We start from the raw sequence: 23,285 nt of genomic DNA, 5'->3' as shown, positions 1-23,285 counted from the left end.
TAGAAAAGTTACTGAAATGGAATCAGGGCACCTGACTTTGAATTTCAGTTTTCTGGCTATTCACTCTTAGGCAAGTTATTGCCCCTCTTTAAGCCTCAGTTCTCTCATCTACTTGAAGAAAAGCTATTAGGCTACATTATTTCTCTGGTTCATTGCAGTTCTAGGAATCTATGGCATAAAACATAATTAACTGGCTTAACTCTTTTCTTCTCACCTCCACATAGCTAAAAGGGGTGACCACCAACTTACTACCTCATCGTTCAGAAGCAAGGACCCCAAAGTCCCAGGAGAGTCACATTCAGCCAGAGCCAGTGTGGGATTTTACTATACAGTCTATATCTTGAATATATTAAAAGGAGCTTAATTATTTTATGATCCATCAATAATAGAAGCACCGAGATAATAACACCAACAGCCACTCTAATTAATGTTTATCTCTGCCAAACTATCATCTCAACCCTGGCTGTATATTAGAATGATCTGGATAGTTTTAAAAAAAAAGAAAAGGCCCCAGCTCCAAATCAAGCCAATATCAAATGATTCAGAACCTTTGGAGATGGCGCTCATTTCTTAAGGCCCCACCAAGTGATTATGACATACAGTGAAAACCAAGAACCATTAATCCAGGCCCTTTATTTCAAGAAATGCAAAGCAAATGACCAAAGGTCAATATATCCCATACTGGTTGTATAATCAAACATCAATAAATAAGAATAATCCAGTGTTAATATTTACTGACATTCTCAATTACATGTAAAGAATTCCATTTTTAGAGAAAAAGGACAGGTCTATAATCACCCTTTGCTCCTGCCACAGGTTGTTATTGAGGACTGACCCTGCCAGAAATAGAATATACCTTTTTGACATGATAAAGCACTTCAAAGATAGATTACTATAAATTTGCCCAATCCTGCAAAAAGTCCTATCACTCATTAAGATAGTTATGACATTAGTCAAAGTAGTACAGAAACCAAATTCCTCAACCTCTCACTGACTAGATGTCACTAAAAGACCAAGTATGTAGAAAGAACAGGAAAAAGCTGAGAAGAACGTTTAGGAAAAGACACTTTGAAAACTGCACTTCCAAAAAAAAGAAAGAGAGAAAGAAAAGAAAACTGCACTTCATACAAAGTACATTTATTCATCAAAGCTTCAAGTCCAGTGATGCAGGAAAAGGTGGCACAATCTTGGCTAAAATTATTCTTGCTCTTTCCAGAACAGAATCAGTGAAACCAAAAGGTCATGTTAGATAAAGAAAGCATTAAATTTGTCTTACCTCATGTGTAAAGCCAAGCCGTCCTGTAGGCTGGAGATCCCCAAATCAGAGAGTGTATCTGAGCCAACAGAAGCTGGTGATAGAGAGCCCTCCTTCTCCTCCAGCAGATCCAGCTTCACCAGGCTGCTAATTTCATCCTCTGAGTTATCTTCAGACACAGAACCAATTATGAATCGGGAATGCTGGTTCAGCTCCATAGGTTTGCCCAAGGGGGATGGTTCATCCATTATTCCTTCAAAATGAGCTCTCAGAGCTATGAGGAAAATGAGGGAGAAAAGCAGGTTATGGATAATAACCTATATCAAAGGACAACCACAGATTATACCTAATGTACTACAGCTGGCACTTGGAAGCAATGTGTAGTTTGAGAACTAGTTTCTTTGGCTATTCTATTTCACAGCTTCTGTTTTCTACAAGGAAGGAAAATACAGATCATGATAACCATGCCTAAAAAAAAATTAAAATTAGCTTCCTCTTCCTCAAAGGAATCTCTCTCAAAAAACTATAAGCCAAAGGGCACCTGGGTGGTTCAGTCATTAAGCATCTGCCTTCAGATCAGGTCATGATTCTGGGGTCCTGGGATTGAGCCCCGCATTGGGCTCCCTGCTCGGCGGGAAGCCAGCTTCTCCCTCTCCCACTCCCCCTGCTTTTGTTCCCTCTTTCACTGTCTCTCTCTCTGTCAAATAAATAAAATCTAAAAAAAAAAAAAAAAAACCAAAACTGTAAGCCATTCCCAATCTCTTTATCAATTTGGTAATGTCCAAAAAATAATTATGATCAAGGGAAAGACCTCTGCAGTAGGTGAAATCTGATACTGTGACTGATACTCATCTGATACTCATGATACTGTGACTTCAGTTGTCAGTACTGGGGAGAATGCAGGAAAAGATTTCCAGAGAGTCACGGTCATTTCAGACTAGGTATTTAGAGTCAACTATATAACTATCACCTCATTCCAACAGTACACTGACAGGTTGTGAAGTCTACAGAAGTGTATTTTTATGTAAATATATACACATAAAATATACTGACATTGATATATATGCCGACATTGAGATATACATACATATATGTGTGTGCTTTAAATTAAACTCCAGCTAGGTTTTTGATGTTGTTGTTAGGATTTTATTTATTTATTTGACAGAGATCACAAGCAGGCAGAGAGGCAGGCAGAGAAAGAGAGGGAAGCAGGCTCCCCACTGAGCAGAGAGCCCGACACGGGGCTCAATCCCAGATAGGTATTTTTTTAATAGAAAAAGAAAATCTTTGTCCTGTTAAAAATTCACCCAATAACGTCTGCCCTTGGCCCTAATGTGCTGACATCGATAAGGAGAAAATGAATGTACTATCAAATTCAAGATCTCTACTTAAAATAAGGGAGCAGTCATCTCAGTAAGTATTAGTTTTCTAGGTATAGGGCCTTATTAGTCAGAATTAAATATTTTGGGGCGCCTGGGTGGTTCAGTGGGTTAAGCCTCTGCCTTCGGCTCAGGTCATGATCCCAGGGTCCTGGGATCGAGCCCCACATCGGGCTCTCTGCTCAGCAAAGAGGCTGTTTCCCCCCACCCCTGCTTGTCTCTCTGCCTACTTGTAATCTCTGTCTGCCAAATAAATAAATAAATAATCTTAAAAAAAAAAAAAACAGAATTAAATATTTCCAACTACTAGCAAACTAATTAACAAAGACCAGAACAGTGCAAAGTCCACAAGAACAATAAAAAACAAAGCTAAAAGAAACAATATTTATTCTGTCATTCAAAAAATCCTATTAAGAAAACTCTTTAGAAATACATGTCAACTTAGTATTGAACCTCTTGCAGCCTAGCAACTTTAATTTAGAAAGCAATATTCCCAATACTGATTTCAAGGCGCTGTAAGAGATGGTGTATCAATAGACAATAAATTTATATTAATAAATAAAGTACAAGAGTAGGTAAAAAGCAGTGTTCTTTGACACTAGATAACAAAACATCAAGATTTTAAATGTATGGGAAATCACCATTAAACATGTTAAAATAATAAGTGCACCACTCTTATGCTATTTGTGGATCAGAGCTTATTCATATACAAAGAAAAACAGTATAAATGATAGAGCAGTAGTTCTCAGAAAGTGTAGTTTCCAGACCAGCAGCAGTAGCCCCAGCATCACCAGGGAACCTCTTTAAAGTACAGATTCTGTACTTTAAAGTCTCTGCCTTCGGCTCCGGTCATAATCTCAGGGTCCTGGGATCAAGCCCCACATCGGGCTCTCTGCTCAGCAAGGAGCCTGCTTCTCCCTCTCTCTCTGCCTGCCTCTCTTCCTACTTGTGATCTGTCAAATAAATAAAAAAATAAAATAAAATAAAAAGTACAGATTCTTGGGTCTTACCACAGAGCAACTAACCATATCAGAACCTACAGGTTGGGACCCAGTAATCTATATTTTAACAAGTCCTAAAACTCTGAGAACCACTCTGCTAGAAGAATAAAAGAATAATAACAAATTGCCAGGAATGTTAAAAAAAAAAAAATTACTTCTAGGTATTTCCCAAGAGTGAGTTAGAGATTACTTCTGTTAACTTTTATTTTAAAAAAGTAGAATCAAATATAAAAATAGCATGCAACAGGAAAAACTTGACATCTAAATTTACTATACATTCCTCCCTTGGAATATTAGGTTTCTTTAAAATAATTTTTAAATGTCTCCAAATTTTATTAAGATAGTCACTTCCAGAAAGCAAAAAGAAAACCAATCATTTAAAAAGAGAAAAAAAGGGAGGAAATAAAAAGGGAGAGAAGGACAGAGTAAGGGAAGGAAGGAGGTAAAATTCTAACAGAGCACTCTGAAGACCACCATCAAAAGGTACAGCAAAAAAAAGTCTACTTCTTTCACATTTTAGATCAGTAAATAATCAAATTAAAAAAAAAAATAATGTGGGGCGCCTGGGTGGCTCAGTTGGTTAAGCGACTGCCTTCAGCTCAGGTCATGATCCCGGAGTTCCGGGATCGAGTCCCGCATCGGGCTCCCAGCTCCATGGGGAGTCTGCTTCTCCCTCTGACCTTCTCCCCTCTCATGCTCTCTCTCTCTCTCTCTCTCTCTCAAATAAATAAATAAATAAATAAATAATTTAAAAAAAAAAAAATAATGAGAAGACTCCCATTTTCTCCCACCCCCCACAGAATACCAAATTCCATCTCAACTAACACAGAAGATAATGGTTGCCTTCTTTACAGGAGAAATAAAGCATTCAGGGGCATGTTCTAGTTTATAGTCTGAACTGAAATTGGGTGACTACACAAAAAAATAAAATTCATGAGAAAAGAGTAATTCTCTCGGAGAAAGACAACTATCATATGATCTCCCTGATATGAGGAAGTGGAGATGCAATGTGGGGGGTTAGGGGGGTAGGAGAAGAATAAATGAAACAAGATGGGATCGGGAGGGAGACAAACCTAAGTGCCTCTTAATCTCACAAAACAAACTGAGGGTTGCTGGGGGGAGGGGCATCGAGAGAGGGAGGTGGGGTTATGGACATTGGGGAGGGTACGTGCTATGGTGAGTGCTGTGAAGTGTGTAAACCTGGCAACTCACACACCTGTACCCCTGGGGATAAAAATACATTATATGTTTATTAAAAAAAAATTTTTAAAAAAAAGAGCGATTCTTGGGACGCCTGGGTGGCTCAGTTGGTTAAGCAGCTGCCTTCGGCTCAGGTCATGATCCCAGCGTCCTGGGATCGAGTCCCGCATCGGGCTCCTTGCTCCGCAGGGAGCCTGCTTCTCCCTCTGACTCTGCCTTCCACTCTGTCTGCCTGTGCTCGCTCTCACTCTCTTACAAATAAATAAATAAAATCTTTAAAAAAAAAAAAAAAAGAGCGATTCTCTGATTCCATGGGAGAAGAAGAAATGACTAATAAATAAATGAGAGGCTCATAAGGTCAACTTCAAATTTTTCTTTCCTAGCTAAGAAGAACATGAAGGCAACCTTCCTTCAAGTGCTGCAAAGATCAGAAGCAGCTCAGTTGTCAGCAGCTTGAGAGCCTATCTACCAACCAGCAAATCTACTGAATGGTATCTTTGGGCACAAGCTTGCAAAGCACCAGAAAAGAGAGGTCATCTATGGAAAATCACTGAGTAGCTCTCCAGACACTCTAGAAGCTAATCTACAGCCCGTCCCATTTCCATTGATTCTAGTCCTGAATTAAAGAGAAAAGGGGTTGGAATACTACCACTGTCAGACCATTCACTTCAGATTACCCACCCCCCCAAACCTATGTTTTTTTTTTTGTAGAGGCAACTTTTAGCATGAATGCCTATGGTTTAATATTTTAGCACATGAACATAAAATTTTTATCATACTGTAAACATGAAAGAATATTATTTGTAACTGACCTCTTATAATTCTTACTGTCTGAGCAGATATCCACCTCCAAAAAGAACTAGGGAAAAAGAGAGAGAGTTGAACTGTTTGTTTTAAGAAACCCAAATTTTAGCAATTCCTGTTTTGCTCAGAATACAAAACTGATAGTACTCAAAGTATCATTTTTCTGATCAAATCTATTATTTAACTTGAAGCATAAAGTTCAGTTGTTTCACTATTATTTATTCAAATCTATAAATCAAAAGCATTACATAAGGACTTTGTTTTCATGGGAATGTTAAACAATAATCCAAGCTTACCATTTCACAAGGTGCCTTTTCCAACTGCGTACTTCGATGAACATATTCCAACCCTATGATATCCAACATTTCATCAAAAAAGAGGCAGTGGGGGGGCACCTGGGTGGCTCAGTGGGTTAAAGCCTCTGCCTTCAGCTCGGGTCATGATCCTGGGGTCCTGGAATTGAGCCCCACATCGGGCTCTCTGCAGAGCAGGAAGCCTGCTTCTCCCCTCTCTGCCTGCCTCCCTGCCTACTTGTGATCTCTGTCTGTCAAATAAATAAATAAAAATCTTTAAAAAAAAAAAAAAAAAAAAAAGAGGCAGCGGGGAGAAGAGAACCACTAGATCCCTTGGAACTCAGACTCTGATTACATTTCTAAATGGATATACCCACATAGAAGGTTGGAAACCAGGAAGGGGATAGATCTTGCCATAAAATTAAACTAAAAACTAAATCTAAATCCCTTTAGATCCCTAAAACTCTAAAGGATCAAGAAGTCTTGGGGCGCCTGGGTGGCTCAGTGGGTTAAAGCCTCTGCCTTCGGCTCAAGTCATGATCCCGGGACCCTGGGATCGAGCCCCGCATCGGGCTGTCTGCTCCGCGGAGAGCCTGCTTCCTCCTCTCTCTCTCTCTCTCTGCCTGCCTCTCTGCCTACTTATGATCTCTATCTGTCAAATAAATAAATAAAATCTTAAAAAAAAAAAAAAAGAAGTCTCTAGCTACTTCCCAAATCCTAGGTTTCCTTCCATGCCCAACAATTTAAATGTATCCAGGGTAAAAATTCTCAACTTCACTTATGTATAACAATCACCTGTGGAGCTATTTATTTATTTTTAATTTGTTATGTTACATTAGTTTCAGGTCTGTGGAGTTTTTTTTTTTGGTGGGGGGTGATCAGGCAATTTATTTATGATGGCAGCTAGAAGACTCCACGTTTAGTAGCGTGGGTGAGATAAGGGCTGAGCCCATGCCTTCTGCTTCTCCTTGGGATTCCTGGGAGCAAACTTCTCCTGCAGTTTCTTCCACATTTCTTTATTAATTTCCTTAAACTCTTCCAAGATGTCTGTGGACAGGATTGGCCTGTACTCTGGGGACAGGCCAGTGAGGCTCATGTCTTTGGGGTGAGGGTTCTTATATTTGTAATAGTTTGAATGGAGTCATGCTAAGCTCTCATACCTCTGATCACAGGCCTCAGGCTCTACAGTCTTGAGTACCCTTTCCCTCCAGAAAGGCCTGTGCTACTCCTGACTGTTTGGTCTCCTCCACTGGCCATTCCTCACAGAGTTTTAGGAAATGCCGGCAGGCGCTGGCCTCCATTTTGGATCACCCCATGGTGCTTTTTAAAAACATGTATGTCTAAACTCTCCCCCAGATCTACCGAATCAGAATCACTGCTGGAGGCCCAGAGATCTGAATATTAAGTTCCACAGTTGACTGACACTGATATATATCCAGGCTTGAGAACCACTGGTACAGGATGGAAAAGAAATCTAGAACTTCTAAGAGAAGACTTCAAATGAATTGGATTAGGGACAGGGCAGACATGTTAACTGGGGAAACAGGATTTACCCAATTATGTAGTTTAAGCTAATATTATCCTTAAATACAACTGTGGTAGGGAAGGTGGGGGTGAGAAGAGGAAGTAGTTTTGATCAGATGCAAACAAGGTACAGTGAAGCTGGAGTTAAACCCTAGGACTCAAGATCAAATTCTGACTTTGCCAAATATTGGCAGTGCAAACTTGAGTGAATCACTTAACATCTCTGATTCTCGTCATCTGTAAAAATAAATAGGTTATATGCTACGTTAGGGGACTGCTGTGAAGCTGAAGAGTATACGAAAGTATTCTGTAAACTATGTACTAGACCAGTGTTTTTCAAACTATGGGTTACCACCAAGCAGAATACTAAGAAATACATTTAGAAGGTTGTAACCAACATTTTAAAAATGAAGGGGCGGGCGCCTGGGTGGCTCAGTGGGTTGAGCCGCTGCCTTCAGCTCGGGTCATGATCTCAGAGTCCTGGGATCGAGTCCCGCATCGGGCTCTCTGCTCGGCAGGGGGCCTGCTTCCTCCTCTCTCTCTCTGCCTGCCTCTCTGCCTACTTGTGATCTCTCTCTGTCAAATAAATAAATAAAATCTTTTAAATAAATAAATAAATAATAAAAATGAAGGGGTGCCTGGCAGGCTCAGTCAGTAGAACATGCCACTCTTGATGTTGGGGTTGAGAATTCAAGCCTGGCATTAAGAAAATTTACTTTTAAAAAAGTCATTAGGGACGCCTGGGTGGCTCAGTTGGTTAAGCAGCTGCCTTCAGCTCAGGTCACCTGCCTTCGGCTCAGGTCATGATCCCAGCGTCCTGGGATCGAGTCCCACATCGGGCTCCTTGCTCAGCAGGGAGCCTGCTTCTCCCTCTGCCTCTGCCTGCCATTCTGTCTGCCTGTGCTCGCTCTCTCCCCCTCTCTCTCTCTGATAAATAAATAAAATCTTTAAAAAAAAAAAATAAATAAAATAATAAAAAAGTCATTAAAGGGCGCCTGGGTGGCTCAGTGGGTTAAAGCCTCTGCCTTCGGCTCAGGTCATGATCTCTGGGTCCTTGGGTCAAGTCCCATGTTGGACTCTTTGCTCAGCATGGAGCCTGCTTCCCCCTCTCCTTGCCCTGCCTGCCTCTCTGCCTACTTGTGATCTCTCTGTTAAACAAATTTTTTTAAATCTTTTTTAAAAAAAGTCATTAAAAATGAAATAGAACAGGGGACACCTGGGTGGCTCAGTCAGTTAAGCGTCTGCCTTCAGCTCATGATCTTGCTTCTCCCTCTAGTCCTCCCCACTGCTGGTGATCTCTCTCTCTCTCTCTCACAAATAAATAAAATCTTCTAAAAAACTGAAATAGAACAGAAGATGTTAAGAGTACACTGTACTTTATACGGACGAATATTGTTTTTTGAATTTTTGTATCAGTTATATGTACATCAAAAAAGTCTTAGAGGGGCGCCTGGGTGGCTCAGTGGGTTAAAGCCTCTGCCTTCGGCTCAGATCATGATCCCAGGGTCCTGGGATCGAGCCCCGCATCGGGCTTTCTGCTCAACAGGGAGCCTGCTTCTCCCTCTCTCTCTGCCTGCTTCTCTGCCTACTTGTGATCTCTGTCTGTCAAATTAATAAATAAAATCTTTAAAAACAAAAAAGTCTTAGAGCTGGGGCGCCTGGTGGCTCAGTGGATCAAGCGGCTGCCTTCAGCTCAGGTCATGATCTCAGTGTCCTGGGATCAAGCCCCGCATCGGGCTCCTTGCTCAGTGGGGAGCCTGTTTCTCTCTCTCTCTGTCAAATAAAAATAAAAATCTTTAAAAAAAAAAAAAGTCTTAGAGCCACAATGAATTCTTGCTCTCTTGGCCCCTCCACTTTATGCTCTCATTAGAGAGCAAACACAGTGACTTAATACCTAGACCAATGGTTCTAAAACTTTCTTAGGTCAAGACACTATTAGAAATCTGTGAGCTCTCTGCTCAGCAGGGAGCCTGCTTCCCTCTCTCTCTCTCTGCCTGCTTCTCTGCCTACTTGTGATCTCTGTCAAATAAATAAATAAAATCTTTAAAAAAAAATCTGATAAAAGTATGGACTTTTTCCTGACAAAAATGCACCCTCACAAAAAATTCTGCTTGCATACAAGTTTAGGACCCCTAAAGTCTTGCCATGAATCAGGTTAAGATCCTTCTATCACTAGAAAGAAGACAAAGAATCAAGATGATTTCTGGGGAAGGGTCATATAGCTCCTGTCTTACCATCTCCAAAAGAAGGACTTTCCCCAGAGTGGTAGTACATTCTGCTTATCCAAATAAAACTTTTCTTCATTAGATCAAATTGTCAAATTCTCCTTCATTTTAAAAAAAAGTGTTTAAAACGTTCTTGAACTTTGTTAGAAACTCCAGTCTATCTGCAGAAGGCTCCCAAACTATACCCTATGTGCCTGAAAATGAAATAAAGCTAATTATAGCTAATGTACTCAGGTGCCCCAAGTTTTAAACCTTAAAACAACAAGTACTTGAGTCTCTAAGTGAGATGGCTGATGTATACTAAAGGATAAAACAGATTTGGTCCCTAGCAAAAATATTATAGATACCTAAAGATACAGACAATAATAGTAGTATAATAATTGCTTCGTGTAGAAACCCAAAATAGAGGGCGCCTGGGTAGCTCTGTCGTTAAGCCTATGTCTTCAGCTTAGGTCATGATCCCAGGGTCCCAGAATCCAGCCCCGCATCAGGCTCCGTGCTCCATAAAGAGCCTGTTTCTCCCTCTCCCACTCCCCTTGCTTGTGTTACCTCTCTCGCTGTCTCTCTGTCAAATAAATAAATACAATCTTAAAAAAAAAAAAAAAAAAAGATAAAAGAAAAAGAAAAGAAACACAGAAAAGAAAGATACTTTATCCAAACTTGGAGGTAGTAATGGTGAGGACAAGGATCATGGAAGGTTTCCCAGAGCGGGAACACATTAATGATGATGAAGAACTGGGATATAAAAAAGGACAGAAAGGAGCACTCCATGCAGAAGGAGCCATCAAATAAACATCCAGATGGTAGAATACAAAGACTTATGAGGAATACCAGACCTGAATGGCTTCAAGAGTTAGAGGTAATTTCCTTCAAGAGCCAGCTGGAGACTTTTTGGGTTTGTTTGTTTGTTTGTTTGTTTTTAAACAAGAGTATATTTCCTTAGGGTAAAAAAGTCAGAGAAAATAACATTGTGTAATTGTCTATTCTATTCTTCATTTCTCAGGCGAGGGATAGAGAATATTTTTCAAGGAAGAAGATGGTAAAAGCTTCCGGATCTTCCGGGGCACCTGGGTGACTCAGTGGTTAAAGCCTCTGCCTCTGGCTCAGGATGGTCCCAGGGTCCTGGGATTGAGCCCCTTATGGGGCTCTCTGCTCAGCAGGGAGCCTGCTTCCCTAGCCTCTGTCTCTGCCTGACTCTCTGCCTACTTGTGATCTCTATCAAATAAATAAATAAAATCTTTCTTTTTTTTTAAGTTTCTGGATCTTCCAAGAAAACTTTAAAGAAGACTTGCCAAACTTCTGGATAAAGATGGTAGGTTGAACACATATCCATCTTGTTCCCGCCTAAAATCCTACTAAAAAAACAAAAGTAAAGGGGCCTCTGAGTGGCTTACTCTGTTAAGCATCTGCCTTCAGCTCAGGTCACTCAGGTCAGGATCCCAGGGTCCTAGGATTAAGCTCCACATCCTTGGGTTCCCTGCTCAGTGCAGAGTCTGCCTCTCCTTTTGCTTCTCTTACCCACTGATACATGTGCTTGTGCTTTCTCTCTCTCTCTCCCTCTCCCCCTCTGCTCACTCTCCCTCTCACTCTCCAATAAATAAAATCTTAAAAAAAAAAAAAAAAAAAAGTGAGGCACCTGGGTGGCTCAGTGGGTTAAAGCCTCTAGAAGCCTTCGGTTCAGGTCCTGGCCCCAGGATCCTGGGATCAAGCCATGGCGGGGGGGGGGGGGGGGGGGGGGGGGGGGGGGGGGGGGTCTCTGCTCAGCAGGGAGCCTGCTTCCTCCTCCTCTCTCTGCCTGTCTCTCTGCCTACTTGTGATCTCTGTCTGTCAAATTAATAAATAAAATCTTTAAATAAATAAATACATACATATGTAAAGGAATTTTTAAAAAGGTATAATTCACAAAAGACCTCCATCTGCTTCCCAACTGCCCCTCTCCCCGCAAAGAAAGTCAGGGGAGACAACAGCAAGATACTTTTCTTGGAAAGCAGATGGAAACATGATAAATGACTACACAAACCTGGGAAACTAAATCATAAACCATCTGTAGTAAACTCATAATCAATACACTTTATATCAAAGAATCTTGAAAATGTTCAGAAAATGAAAGTGAATGATGGAGCTAAAATAAAGAGGATCTGGTTGAAATCCTGTTCAAGAGGCGTCAGATGCTTTGATTTTCTTCTCAACTAGTAAAGCCAGGTGCCAGCTGTTCTACCATCCTGATAAAAGACTGGAGAATTATTCTCTAGAGAGGGTTAAACATGAGGTTTCTAGACTGAGGGATACCAACAACAGTAAAGGGGAGAGCACCATGTTGAAAAAGAAGAAATTAAGTAGGCATATTGAGTAAGAGCTTCCAGCCTCCTTTCCCCAGTTTTCACCAGCCAGGAGGGAAGTAAGAAGATCCTTCTTTGCCTAATCTAACTAGACCAAGAGAAAAAAGACCTCAAAAAGTAACACTGTACTTCACTAATTAAGATGCCCCACTTGGGGCACCTGGGTGGTTCAGTGGGTTAAAGCCTCTGCCTTCGGCTCAGGTCATGATCCTGGGGTCCTGGGATGGAGCCCTGCATCAGGCTCTCTGCTCAGGAGAGAGCCTGCTTCTCTCTCTCTATGCCTACTTGTGATCTCTCTCTGTCAAATAAATAAATAAAATCTTTATTTTAAAAAAAAAAAAAAAAGATGACCCACCAGATCACCCTATAAGAAAGTTAATGGTCTGGGCACCTGAGTGGCTCAGTTGTTAATCGGCTCAGGTCATGATCCCAGGGTCCTAGGATCGAGTCCCATATCGGGCTCCTTGCTCAGCGGGGAGCCTGCTTCTCCCTCGGCCCCTCTCCACTCATGCACTCTCTCTCTCAAATAAATAAAATCTCAAAAACAAACAAAAAACCTACTACAAAGCTGCAGTATTAACATAAAGACAGATATATAGACCAAAGAAACAGAACAGAGAGCTGAAAAAGAACAGGAGCTTGCCATTTGCAGCAACAGGACAGGCTTGGAAAGTATAACACTAAGTAAAATTAAGTTAGAGAAAGACACATACCATATGATTCCACTCACTCACACGTGGAATTTAGGAAACAAAACAAATGAATTTTAAAAAGAGATAAATAGGGGCACTTTAGTGGCTCAGTTGGTTGAGCATCTGACTCTTGGTTTTGGCTCAGGTCATGATCTCCTGGGTCCCAAAATCAAGCCCAAGTAGGACTCCAGGCTCAGGGCACAGTCCTCTAAAGGTTCGCTCCCTCTGCCCCTCCCCCCATGGTGCTGGCTCACCTGCAAGCTCTCTCTTTAAAATGAATCAATCATTTTTTTAAAAAGAGAGATAGGGGGCACCTGGGTGGCTCAGTTGATTAAGCGGCTGCCTTCAGCTCAGGTCATGATCCCAGGGTTCTGGGATTGAGCCTCAAATCGGGCTCCCTACTCAGCGGAGAGCCTGCTTCTCTCTCTCCCTGCTACTCGTGCCTGCTTGTGCTTTCTCAATCTGTCAAATAAATAAACAAAATTTTTTAAAAAAAGAAAGAGACAAATAATAAAACAGACTCTTAAATACAGAGAAGAAGCTGATGGTTGTCAGAGGGAAGGTGGGTGGGGGAATTGGTAAAACAGGTAAGGGGGATTAAGAGTACCTTATCATGATGAACACTGAGTAATGTTTAGAATTATTGAATAATATTATACAACTGAAACTAATATTAACATTGTATGTTAATTATACTTCAATTAAAAAAAGAAGGCCCAGAAATAAGCCCTCCCATATACGGTCAAATGATATGTGACAAGGATGCTAAGACCATTTAATGTAGGACAGACTTTTCAAAAAATGGTGCTGGGAAAACTGGATCTCCATATACAAACAAATGAAATTGGACCCTTCCCTAACACCATATTAAAAAATTAACTCAAAATGCATCAAGGCTTTAAAGTAAAACCTAAACCAATAAAACTCTTAGAAGAAACAGGACAAAAGCTTCATAACATTGGATTTGGAAAAGATATCTTGGATATGACACTAGGATATGAGCTAGCTTAACAAAAGAAAAAACAGACAAATTGGATTTCTTGGAAATTAAAAAAAAAAATTGTACATCAAAAGACACTATCAACAGAATAAAAAGGCAGACCAAAAAATGGGAGAAAATATGGTAGGGGGTCGAGAGTGGTTGGGTTATGGACATTGGGGAGGGTATGTGCTGTAAAGTGTGTAAACCTGGCGATTCACAGACCTGTACCCCTGGGGCTAATAATACATTATATGTTTATAAACAAATAAAAAATTTAAAAAAAATAAAATCTTAAAAAAATAAATCGATACTAAAAGACACTGAAAAAAATGGGAGAAAATATTTGCAAATTATGTATTCAATAAGAGATTAATATCCAGAATATATAAGAACTCCTAATATTTCATTTTTATAAGATTTTTATTTATTTGTCAAAGAGAGAGAGAAAGGGAGAGCGAGCACGCACACAAGCAGGGGGAAAGGCAGGCAGAGGGAGAAGGTGGCTCCCCACCAAGCAAGGAGCCCAATGCAGAACTTGAACCCAGAACCCTGGAGTCATGACCTGAGCGGAAGGCAGACGTTTAACTGACTGGGCCACCCAGGCATCCCACCAGAATATATAAAGAATTCCTAAAACTCAATCCCAATGGGAAAATGGGCAAAGGACTTAAAATGAAATTTCTCCAAAAAAGATATATGAGTGGTTAATAAGCACATCAATATGCTCAACATAACTACTCATCAGGGAGATGCAAATCAAAACTACAATAAGATACCCATACCCATACCCATAAGGATGGCTACTCTCAGAAAAGCAGAAAAAAGTGTTGGCATGGACGTGGAGAAACTGGAACCCTTGGGGACCATCAGTGGGAATGTATTGTGGTACAGCTGCTAAGGAAAACAGTATGGTGGTTCCTCAAAAGATTAAAAGTAGAATTACCATAAAATCCACCAATTCCACTTTAGATTTATACCTCCAAAAACCTGAATAAAGGCTCTCAAGTGTATATCTGTAGATCCATGTTTATAGCAGCATTACTCATAATAGCTTAAATACGGAAAATGCCAAGTTTGCAATGAGGAATAAATGGGTAAGTAACATGTGATATAGACATACAAAGAAATGTTATTCAGCCTTCAAATAGAAGGAAATGCTGCAATATGCAGTATGGATGGATCTTGAGGACATTATGCTAAGTGAAATAAGTCAGTCACAAAAAGACAAGTGCTGTATAATTCTACTTACATGAGGTACGTAGTCAAAATCATATTGACAGGAAGTAGAATGGTAGCTGGCAGGAGTTGGGGGAAGCAGAGAATGGGGAACTATTGTTTAATGGGTACAGAGGTTCAGTTTCACAAGATGAAAAATTTTTAGAGATGGGTGGTAGTAACAGGTACACAAGGTTATAAACATATTTAATACTGAACTGTACATCTTTACATGTATTACTCATACGTTAGCAACTGAGGATTTTCAAATAAGTTTATTAAAAAACTTTACCAAATTCCATGCCACTCTGATACCTTATTTCATATCTGCCTGAGAATTTAAGTAGACAAAAGGTAAGTCATTGACTTATCTCTTACTCTGTGTTACTATATAATTGACTATGAGTTACCTCCTCAATAAAGCTGGGAAAGTTATTATCTCTTCTGATTGTTTTAGATCCACCACCCTCAATCCCACACAATGCTGTGTAAACACTAGGCCTTTGCTGGTTGAGTGTTCCCTAGGAATTAAAATGAACACTGGATTTACAAAACCAGGAGACAGAAGCCACATGCTTATTTCAAATATTATCCCCTATAAACATTTGGAGGCCTCTAGGTAAAAAGCCATTTTGTGAATTCAAAAAGCTCTGGGATTATGAACCAATCTATCCTTAATTTTTTTTTTTTTTTTTTTTTTTTTACAAATTTTATTCATTTGACAGGGAGAGACCACAAGCAGGGGAAGTGACAGGCAGAGAGCTAGGGAGAAGCAGGCTCCCCGCCAAGCAGGAAGTCCAACACAGGGCTTGATCCCAGGATCCTGGGATTATGACCTCAGGCGAAGGCAGACACTTCACTTAACCCACTGAGCCACCCAGGTGCCCCTCATCCTCATATGATTTAATAGAACATTCAGAAAAAGCGGGAGCCATGATTGAAGTATGTCAGCAGCCTTCCAGAGTCTCAAAGATAAGAACAATTTCTTCCTTGAAGAAATATTGCTTAATTTTTTTTGCACCTCTCCCCACTCCGCCAAGTCCTCTGGATGTATTAAGGCAGTGTAGGTTACATTACCCAGCAGAGATGGAGAAATTTATAGGTTAAAACAGACATTTCTGGGATGCCTGGGTGGCTCAGGTCATGGTCTCAGGGTCCTGGGATTGAGCCCATATCAGACATTCTGCTCAGCAGGGAGCCTGCTTCCCCTCCTCTCTCTGCCTGCCCCTCTGCCTGTGATCTCTGTCAAGTAATAAATAAAATCTTTAAAAAAAAACACAAAAAACAAAAAAAACAGACAGACAGACATTTCTAATCCTCTTGGAATTACAGCATCTTTACTTTTTTTTTTAAGATTTTATTTATTTGAGAGAGAGAGCATAGTAGACAAGGAGAGCGGGGAGCCATAGAAGAGAGGGAGCCTGACACAGGGCTCCATCTCAACCCTGAGATCATAACCTAAACCAAAGGCAGACGCTTAACCCACTGAGCCAGGCAGGCGCCCGGAATTACAGCATCCTATGTGGTTTTAGGGAGATAGTTTTAAGTTGAAAATAATGAAGAACTCGGAAAATTTAGTTGCCCTGTGATGCATTAGGTTAGATGATGCAGTAGGTTAGCCTATAGTTGGAAGTCTTCAACAGTAGTTATCAGATAAAAACTCTCATAATGAGTAGAAAACTGGACTAGAAAATTCCTAAAGTAGGAGCACCTAGGTGACTCGGTTGGCTAAGCATCCAACTCTTGATTTCAGCTCAGGTCTTGATCTCAGAATTGTGAGTTCAACCCCGGGGTTGGGCTCCGTGTTCAGTGGGGCATCTGCTTGGGATTCTCCCTCTCTCTCCCTCCGCCCCTCCGCCTCCTATGTGAGTGCACTTTTTCTCTCTCTAAAATAAATAAAATCTTAAAAAAAAAAAAAAAAAACCAATCTCTAATTCCAACATTTTTTATTTTACTTCTTTCTTCAACCAAGACTATTAGGATATTAGCTATCAAAAAAATTTTTTTTAAAGAAAGAAAAACACTAGCCCCAGACCTGTTAAACCAGTCTGTGTGACAGGTTTAAAAAAAAAAAAAAAAAAAAAAAATTCCTAGTCATTGACTGAAAAGGAAATAGAATGTTACATAGTGATCTACACCTGAACCAGTTCACAGCATTTAAGAGAGGTCAATATCAGATGAGAGAGTTCTGAGCCTAGCTTTCAAAATGCCAGTTCTTTGACATAACCTAGTCATTATCTGAACTGTAAGTTCATTAATCCAAATGCCATCATTTCCCTACCCTTCCTCTCATTTTAAAACAATTAAATCTTATGCTCGATGTTATTTCTATTCTGCACTGGTGATTCAAAACAAAACTTGTGGGGCACCTGGCTGGCTCAGTCAGTGAAACGTGTGACTTGGGTGTAGAGATTACTTAAAATAAAATCTTTAAAAGCAAAACAAAACTGCAACACAAAAACACAGGCAGATTTGTAAATTAATACTATGCCATGAACAACTTTCATATGATCACTTTACAATGTTTAATTATTTTTGGATTCACAACAGTCCTCCTGCAATTAGAAAAAAGGAAACTGAGGCAAGAGAAATGGGAAGAGTAGCAAGTAGGCACCCACCTGGACAATGCAGCTGCTATCCTACTCTACTGGACCACAATACTTTCCTTAAAAGCACCTGTCAAGGGGCATCTGTGTTGCTCAGCCAGTTAAGCCTCTGCCTTCAACTCAGATCATGATCCCAGGGTCCTGGTGATCCAGCCCCATACCAGCTCCCTGCTCAATGGGAAGCCTACTTCTCTGTCTCCGGCTTCCCCTGCATGTGCTCTCTCTTTCTCTATCAAATAAACAAATAAAATCTTGGGGGGGGGGGGGGAGTGCCTGTCAAATAACACAGAATTCCTCATCACAGGCATCCAAGGCATCCCCCAAAAGAAGCAAATCAGAATTCCTACTCCCTGAGGAAGAAGAAACCAGGTAACCCAAGCATGCTTCTTAGTCTGCACTTTGGCTTGGGAAAAAAATGAATGGAGAGAGTCAAGGGGACCAACTTCTGAGACTGAAGACCAAATTATTAGGTTTATTCCACCACACGCTGGGAAATTATAGAAAGGCTGCTTAAGTAGAGAAAAAATCAGGAAGTCCTAGGGTCTTTTGATTTCCATTCTAAAGTTAGAACCCCAAACAAAAAAATATCTGAAATTAAAGTATTTCCCCTACCTCAGTAGTTATATTCATACATACTTCTATAAAACCCACAAGGCCTACAGAAGTCCCTGATATTTACAGCTGATTCCAAGTGTACACTAGTGTCTACTTTCTCGTCTTCAAATCCAAAATAATGTTGGCGCTGACCCAGGCAGGGCCTTCACGCACATTTCCCTCTGAAATCGTTACTTTCACGTAACACTTTACTACGTTCTATCTCCAGTAGCCTCCATGGATCAGTACAGCAAACGGGAAGGAGAGTAACAACAGGCGTGTACATCTACTACGTCCCTCACAGAAAACATAAAATCCTGGGAGCAAGAACTGGCAAAGGAAAACTCGCCTGACCCTAGGTCCCTCCACGGTACAAAGACAGAGTAGCCAGGGGCTCTGCACCCCACACCCCACTCTGCGAGAGGAAGACGACTTTCAATGCCACTGGACCTAATCCTCAACGTCCCTCTCCCACGTGGGTCTTCCCCCTCTCCCGAGCGCCGGGTCGGATTGGAGAGAGGTCTGGAAGGAATCAGCCCACGCCAAGGCTGGGGAGGGGGATGGTGGCCAGCTCCCGGCAGACACCCCAGTCCCTCCTTAGAGGCCCTGGGCTGTTCGACTCCCAGTTCCGGGGTCTGAACTCCCACCCCCCACTCCGGGACCCTAGACCCCTGTGCGTCTGCCCAGAGTGGGTACTCAAGGGCCCAGAGCCGCGGAGAGGTCCGGGCTGCCCCGCACAGGTCCGGACGGGATGGAGCCCGGGCCGCGTGCCGGCGCAAGATGGGAGGCGGCCCTCCCGCTGCCACTGCCCCTCCCCGTGCCCCCGGCCTCTCCAGGTCCCGGACTACGGGCTCTAGGGCGGCTCTCACCTCACCTCAGGGCGGAGGCGTCCGGGGTCCGGCGGTGCCGGGCAGCCCCTGTGCAGAGGCAGTGCTGGGCGGGAGGAGACGCCGGGAGCTCCGGCGATGGCTGACAGGCGCGCAGCACCAGGCCGGCCCGGCTCACGGGGAAGGGGCGGGGACTCACGGAAGGCGGCCCCGCCCCCGCCCCGCCCCTGCCTCCCACCTCAGCGTGCGAGCACCATGAGGTGACTACGTCCGGGGTTACTCCGGGCCGTTCACCTCCGACCCCGCTGCCGGCTACCGCGCGGTCTGGCCGGCCTCGAGGGGAGGCGCGGGCCCCGAGGGCCGGGCGACAGCCAATGAGAGGGCGGCGTGGGGCGGGGCGACGTGAGGCGATGCGGATGGTCCGAGCGCCGCTCTGCCATTCGGGGCCCAGCGGCGAGAGGGCGGGCGGGTCCCGGGCGGTCGCGGCGCCCCCGGCTCGGCCTTCGCCGCCCACTCTGCCAGGGGCGGGGCGGGGCCGGCCGGCCTTCTCCCCTCCCGCGGAGAGGTGGGGTGAGGGAAATGGCCCCACGTGCACCTCCCTGGAGGTAGAGAGGCGCCCGGGCCGCAGAAAGTGAGGGGCCAGCAGGCCTGCAGCACGGGAAGGGAGTCCAGAACCAAAGAGGACTGAGCGGGAATAGGCAGTGTTCTGGCACGGAAAGACCTTACCATTTTCAATACTAGCCCCTTGAAGAGTTGGGCACTGTACCCATGAATTGCCCAGGATTACACAGGCTGGTTTCAGAGTTGGTATAGGCTAAAGAACCCCTATTCCGGAACAACACCACCAGCCCCCTGGCTATCTCAGCAGCTCCAAAGCAGCCCTCCTCAAAGGATTCTGAGGTGCAGGATCCTGGAGCATTGAGGGGAAGCCTCAGCAAAGGAAGCTCAGGAAGAAGGGCAGAATGCCAATGGACAACAGTCCCTTCTGCCTTGAGCAGGTAAAATAAGAGGACAGTAAATTCCCGATTTCTCGGAATGGAGCTTGCTTCCCAAACTCCATTGTAGTTACACCAAGTCATTGAACAGGAGCCAACCAATTTCTCTAGCTTCGCCAGTTACTTCATAGTAAGACATTCGTGGTGGCTGTTGAGAAGTAACAGTAACAGGAGAGAGTCCCAGTTTATAGTACATTTCTTGGGTGGAAAAGAAAGAAAATTGCTTCAGAAAAGTGGGGTGAGTTTAACCCCCTACAAGAATTTAATGAAGTACCCAGAGTACTTTCCTGATCTTTACACAGGCTTGTGCTAAGGGTCTGAAGAGGTACGGTGAATGATGATTTGGTGGGAAGAAGTTCTATGCCAGAGGGCGAAAAGTGACTAGGGTAGAAGTACACATTCAAGGTCAGAAGTTCCTGGGCAGAAGCAGAGGCAGAAAGATGAGAAGATTGAGCAACAAGAATAATATTCACCTAGGACTCATAATATCTTGGTGGTGGCTTCTCTGAGTTTACCAACCTACTTTAATAGGGACTGGAAACAGAAATTTGGAAAGATTTGGACTTTACAGAGCAGTGAACTATTTATATATTTATAAATATATATATTATATAAATTTAATATACTTAATATATAAATATATATTTATACATTTCACATTATATATAAATATAAATATGTATATTTATACATTTCACAATAACTGTGACATTGGATGCATCTGTCAATGAACAGATATGTTAACTAGAATTTTTAAATGATACAAAAAAAAATTTTTTTTTAATTTTTGGGGGCACCTGGGTGGCTCAGTTGGTTAAGTGTCTGCCTTTGCCACAGGTTATGATCCTGGGGTCCTGGGATCAAGCCCTGTGTAGGGCTCCCTGCTCAGCACGAAGTGTGCTTTTACCTCTCCTTCTGCTGTTCTCATTCTCTCTCTCTCTGTCAAATAAATAAATAAAATCCCTAAAAAATAATTTTTAAATAAAAAAAACTTTTTAAGATAATTGAGCATAACTTCCTGGTTTAACAAGATGTTTGGCTTGACTGACTAGGGGGGAAAAAAAGGCCCCAAGAAGAGGGAAGATTTGCCTCTCTCTAGTAGTGCTCTCTCAACCTGGCAGGAAAAGACTTCGGAAAGAACTAAAAATCTTGAGACTGCCTCTTTTACTTTTCATATACCTTTCCTATTTCTTATTAAATAATAGGAACTTTGCCCCCAAAGTGTTTCTTAGTGGTGTTGCTATTTACCAGCCTTAGGAGCAGTGCAAAACCAGGGGCCTTACTCTCAGAAACTGTCCTTATGTGAAATTTCAGCAAGCCCTTATTCTGCTTTTGTCCTCACTGAATATTGGAAGTAATTGGGCCCTGAGAAGAACCAGCCAAGGAAAGGTCTGATGAAAGAACTATAGTGGAAGAAAACAAAGGATGAGTTAGAACATCCCCAGACTTCTTACATAAAGGTCTAGTTATCATCAAATGTTAAGATAAATGGGCAGAGAACTACGTCTTTAAAACAATACTTCTACAATTCCAACAGCTCCTCAGCGCTGTGTTTGGTGCGTGCCACAACCTGCCCATCTCTATATGGGTTCTTCAGAGCTGTTCCCTGAGTTCTTGCCACACAAGCCAACACATCTGTAAGAAGCGGAGGAGGACAGCCAAAGGGTGGAGAGAACTTACTATACAAGATTAACAGGTGGAAGAAAAGAGAGTGAATGGAGTGGCACACTTCTAGAAGCTGAAACTAGACGGCTCTCAGGGGCTGAATTGTGGTCCAAAATACATATGTGAAAGTCCTAACCCCTATTACCTCAAAATGTGAGTTTACTTGGGGATAGGATCTTTAAAGAAGAAATTAAAATTTCAAATGGGGTCATTAAAGTGGGCCCTAATTCCAAATGACTTGTGTCCTTATAAGAAGAGGAGGTGAGGACACAAGCACAGAGGGAAGACCATCTGTGAATCACAACTGATGAAGCACTTACCAGGATGGTGGCTCTTATGCTGGAGAAGATGGTCATCTACAAGACAAAGAGAGAAGCCTCAGAAGAGACCAACCCTGCAGACACCTTGATTTCGGACTTAGAGCCTCCAGAACTGTGAAGAAATAAATTTCTGTTGTTTAAGCCACCCAGTTTGTGGTACTTTATTATGGCAGCCCTAGAAAACTAATCTTAAAACCCTCTTAAAGATGGTCTCTCACCCTACTGTGGGGAAAGTAAGAAGACTCCCAAGCAGTCTGTCTTTAAGGTGATGGCAATCTAGTTAGGAAGACAAAACTAAACACCAAAACAGTATCCATGTCTTGCTCCTTAGATGATAGCCATGTGGATTTTACAAAAGCCACAGATGGGAGAGGATAAATTCTTAGAAATTAGTAAGCCTTCAAATACATAACAGTATGTGGGTCGATGCCCAAGCCATTCTGGCACTTTATTTTCCACTCTATTTTAGTGTAGGGCAGTCTTTCTCAATGTTCCACTGACCACCTGAAATAGAATCACTAGGTGCTTGTTTAAAATTCAGATTCCCAGCCCCACTGCAGACTTTTTAAAGCAGCAATTATTCGCCCTGAAGTTTGAGAACAATAGTTTAGGGTTTATCATTATTGTTCCCACTTGGCAGCCAGTATCTCTGTAAAACAGCCTGTGCCTCCTACATTTGCACTTCTAAGACAGGAAAGTCTCAGGTCAGGCCAGAGTTAAACCAAGGGAGGAAAGAAAATGCCTTAATAGGAAAAGGAACCGTGAAGAGGTCCCTATCCCGGTGGTTGCCCCTGGTTCCAAATTCCTTAGGTAGCAAGCTCAATAGAGGATAGAGGAAACAATGGGTTGTATTGCTATGCCTATTCCTATCTTTGCTGATGCTAGCAAACTCGTTCCTCCTCCCTCTTATTTTCTGAATCCTTCTAGTCCTTGGAAGTCCCATTTTTTCTAAGAAGAACTCTTTTACTTCTCCAGGTTCCACTGATCTACCTCTCCTCCGTATTCTTGTACCAATCTGGTCACCACCACATGGTTCAGCATTTATTAGGCTACCATTTTTTTGTGTGTATGTTGGTTTTAGCTCTCCAATTGAATTTTAGTAATCTTAATAAGAGAGAGCATTTCTTACAGTTTGGTACTCCCCTCTGTAGCTCTTGGAGTAGGCTTAGGTATGGATATTAGTAAGTGCTTCACTGACTGAAATAAAGATTAGCTCAGTACCTGAGAGGCCACTCTGCTCCTGATGTCTGCTTATCCGTCTTCATGTCACCTCTGGGAGGCAAAGATGCCAGTAGGCTATTTGGCTGCTTTATAGATGAATAGACTTCATCAAGAAAGTCAGCGCCTTGACCAAAATTGTGGCTCCAGT

General features: G+C 42.3%; 1 protein-coding gene and 1 pseudogene across 2 annotated transcripts in view; both read right to left on the bottom strand.

Annotated features, from left to right (window-relative positions):
- Positions 1-19,146, bottom strand: part of ACACA (acetyl-CoA carboxylase alpha) — a gene marked incomplete at its 3' end in the record, with an annotated part of 204,764 nt that extends 185,618 nt beyond the window's left edge. The window contains exons 1-3 of the mRNA XM_082708529.1: positions 18,984-19,146; positions 5,648-5,694; positions 1,277-1,529 (exon numbers count right to left, since the gene is read on the bottom strand). Coding sequence (XP_082564655.1) covers positions 1,277-1,503 — 227 coding nt within the window. The 5' untranslated portion in view covers positions 1,504-1,529; positions 5,648-5,694; positions 18,984-19,146. The remainder of the gene's footprint in view (positions 1-1,276; positions 1,530-5,647; positions 5,695-18,983) is intronic.
- LOC309852244 (ubiquinol-cytochrome c reductase complex assembly factor 2 pseudogene) lies at positions 6,683-7,678 on the bottom strand (annotated as a pseudogene). The gene has a single exon. The product of its transcript is annotated as a ubiquinol-cytochrome c reductase complex assembly factor 2 pseudogene (transcript).
- Positions 19,147-23,285: the final 4,139 nt, after the last annotated feature.

This window comes from Mustela nivalis (genome assembly GCF_964662115.1).
Source record: "Mustela nivalis genome assembly, chromosome: 17".
NCBI classification, from domain to species: domain Eukaryota; kingdom Metazoa; phylum Chordata; class Mammalia; order Carnivora; family Mustelidae; genus Mustela; species Mustela nivalis.
Note: the sequence above shows the minus strand (reverse complement) of the source record. Positions and strands in the feature narration are given on the sequence as shown.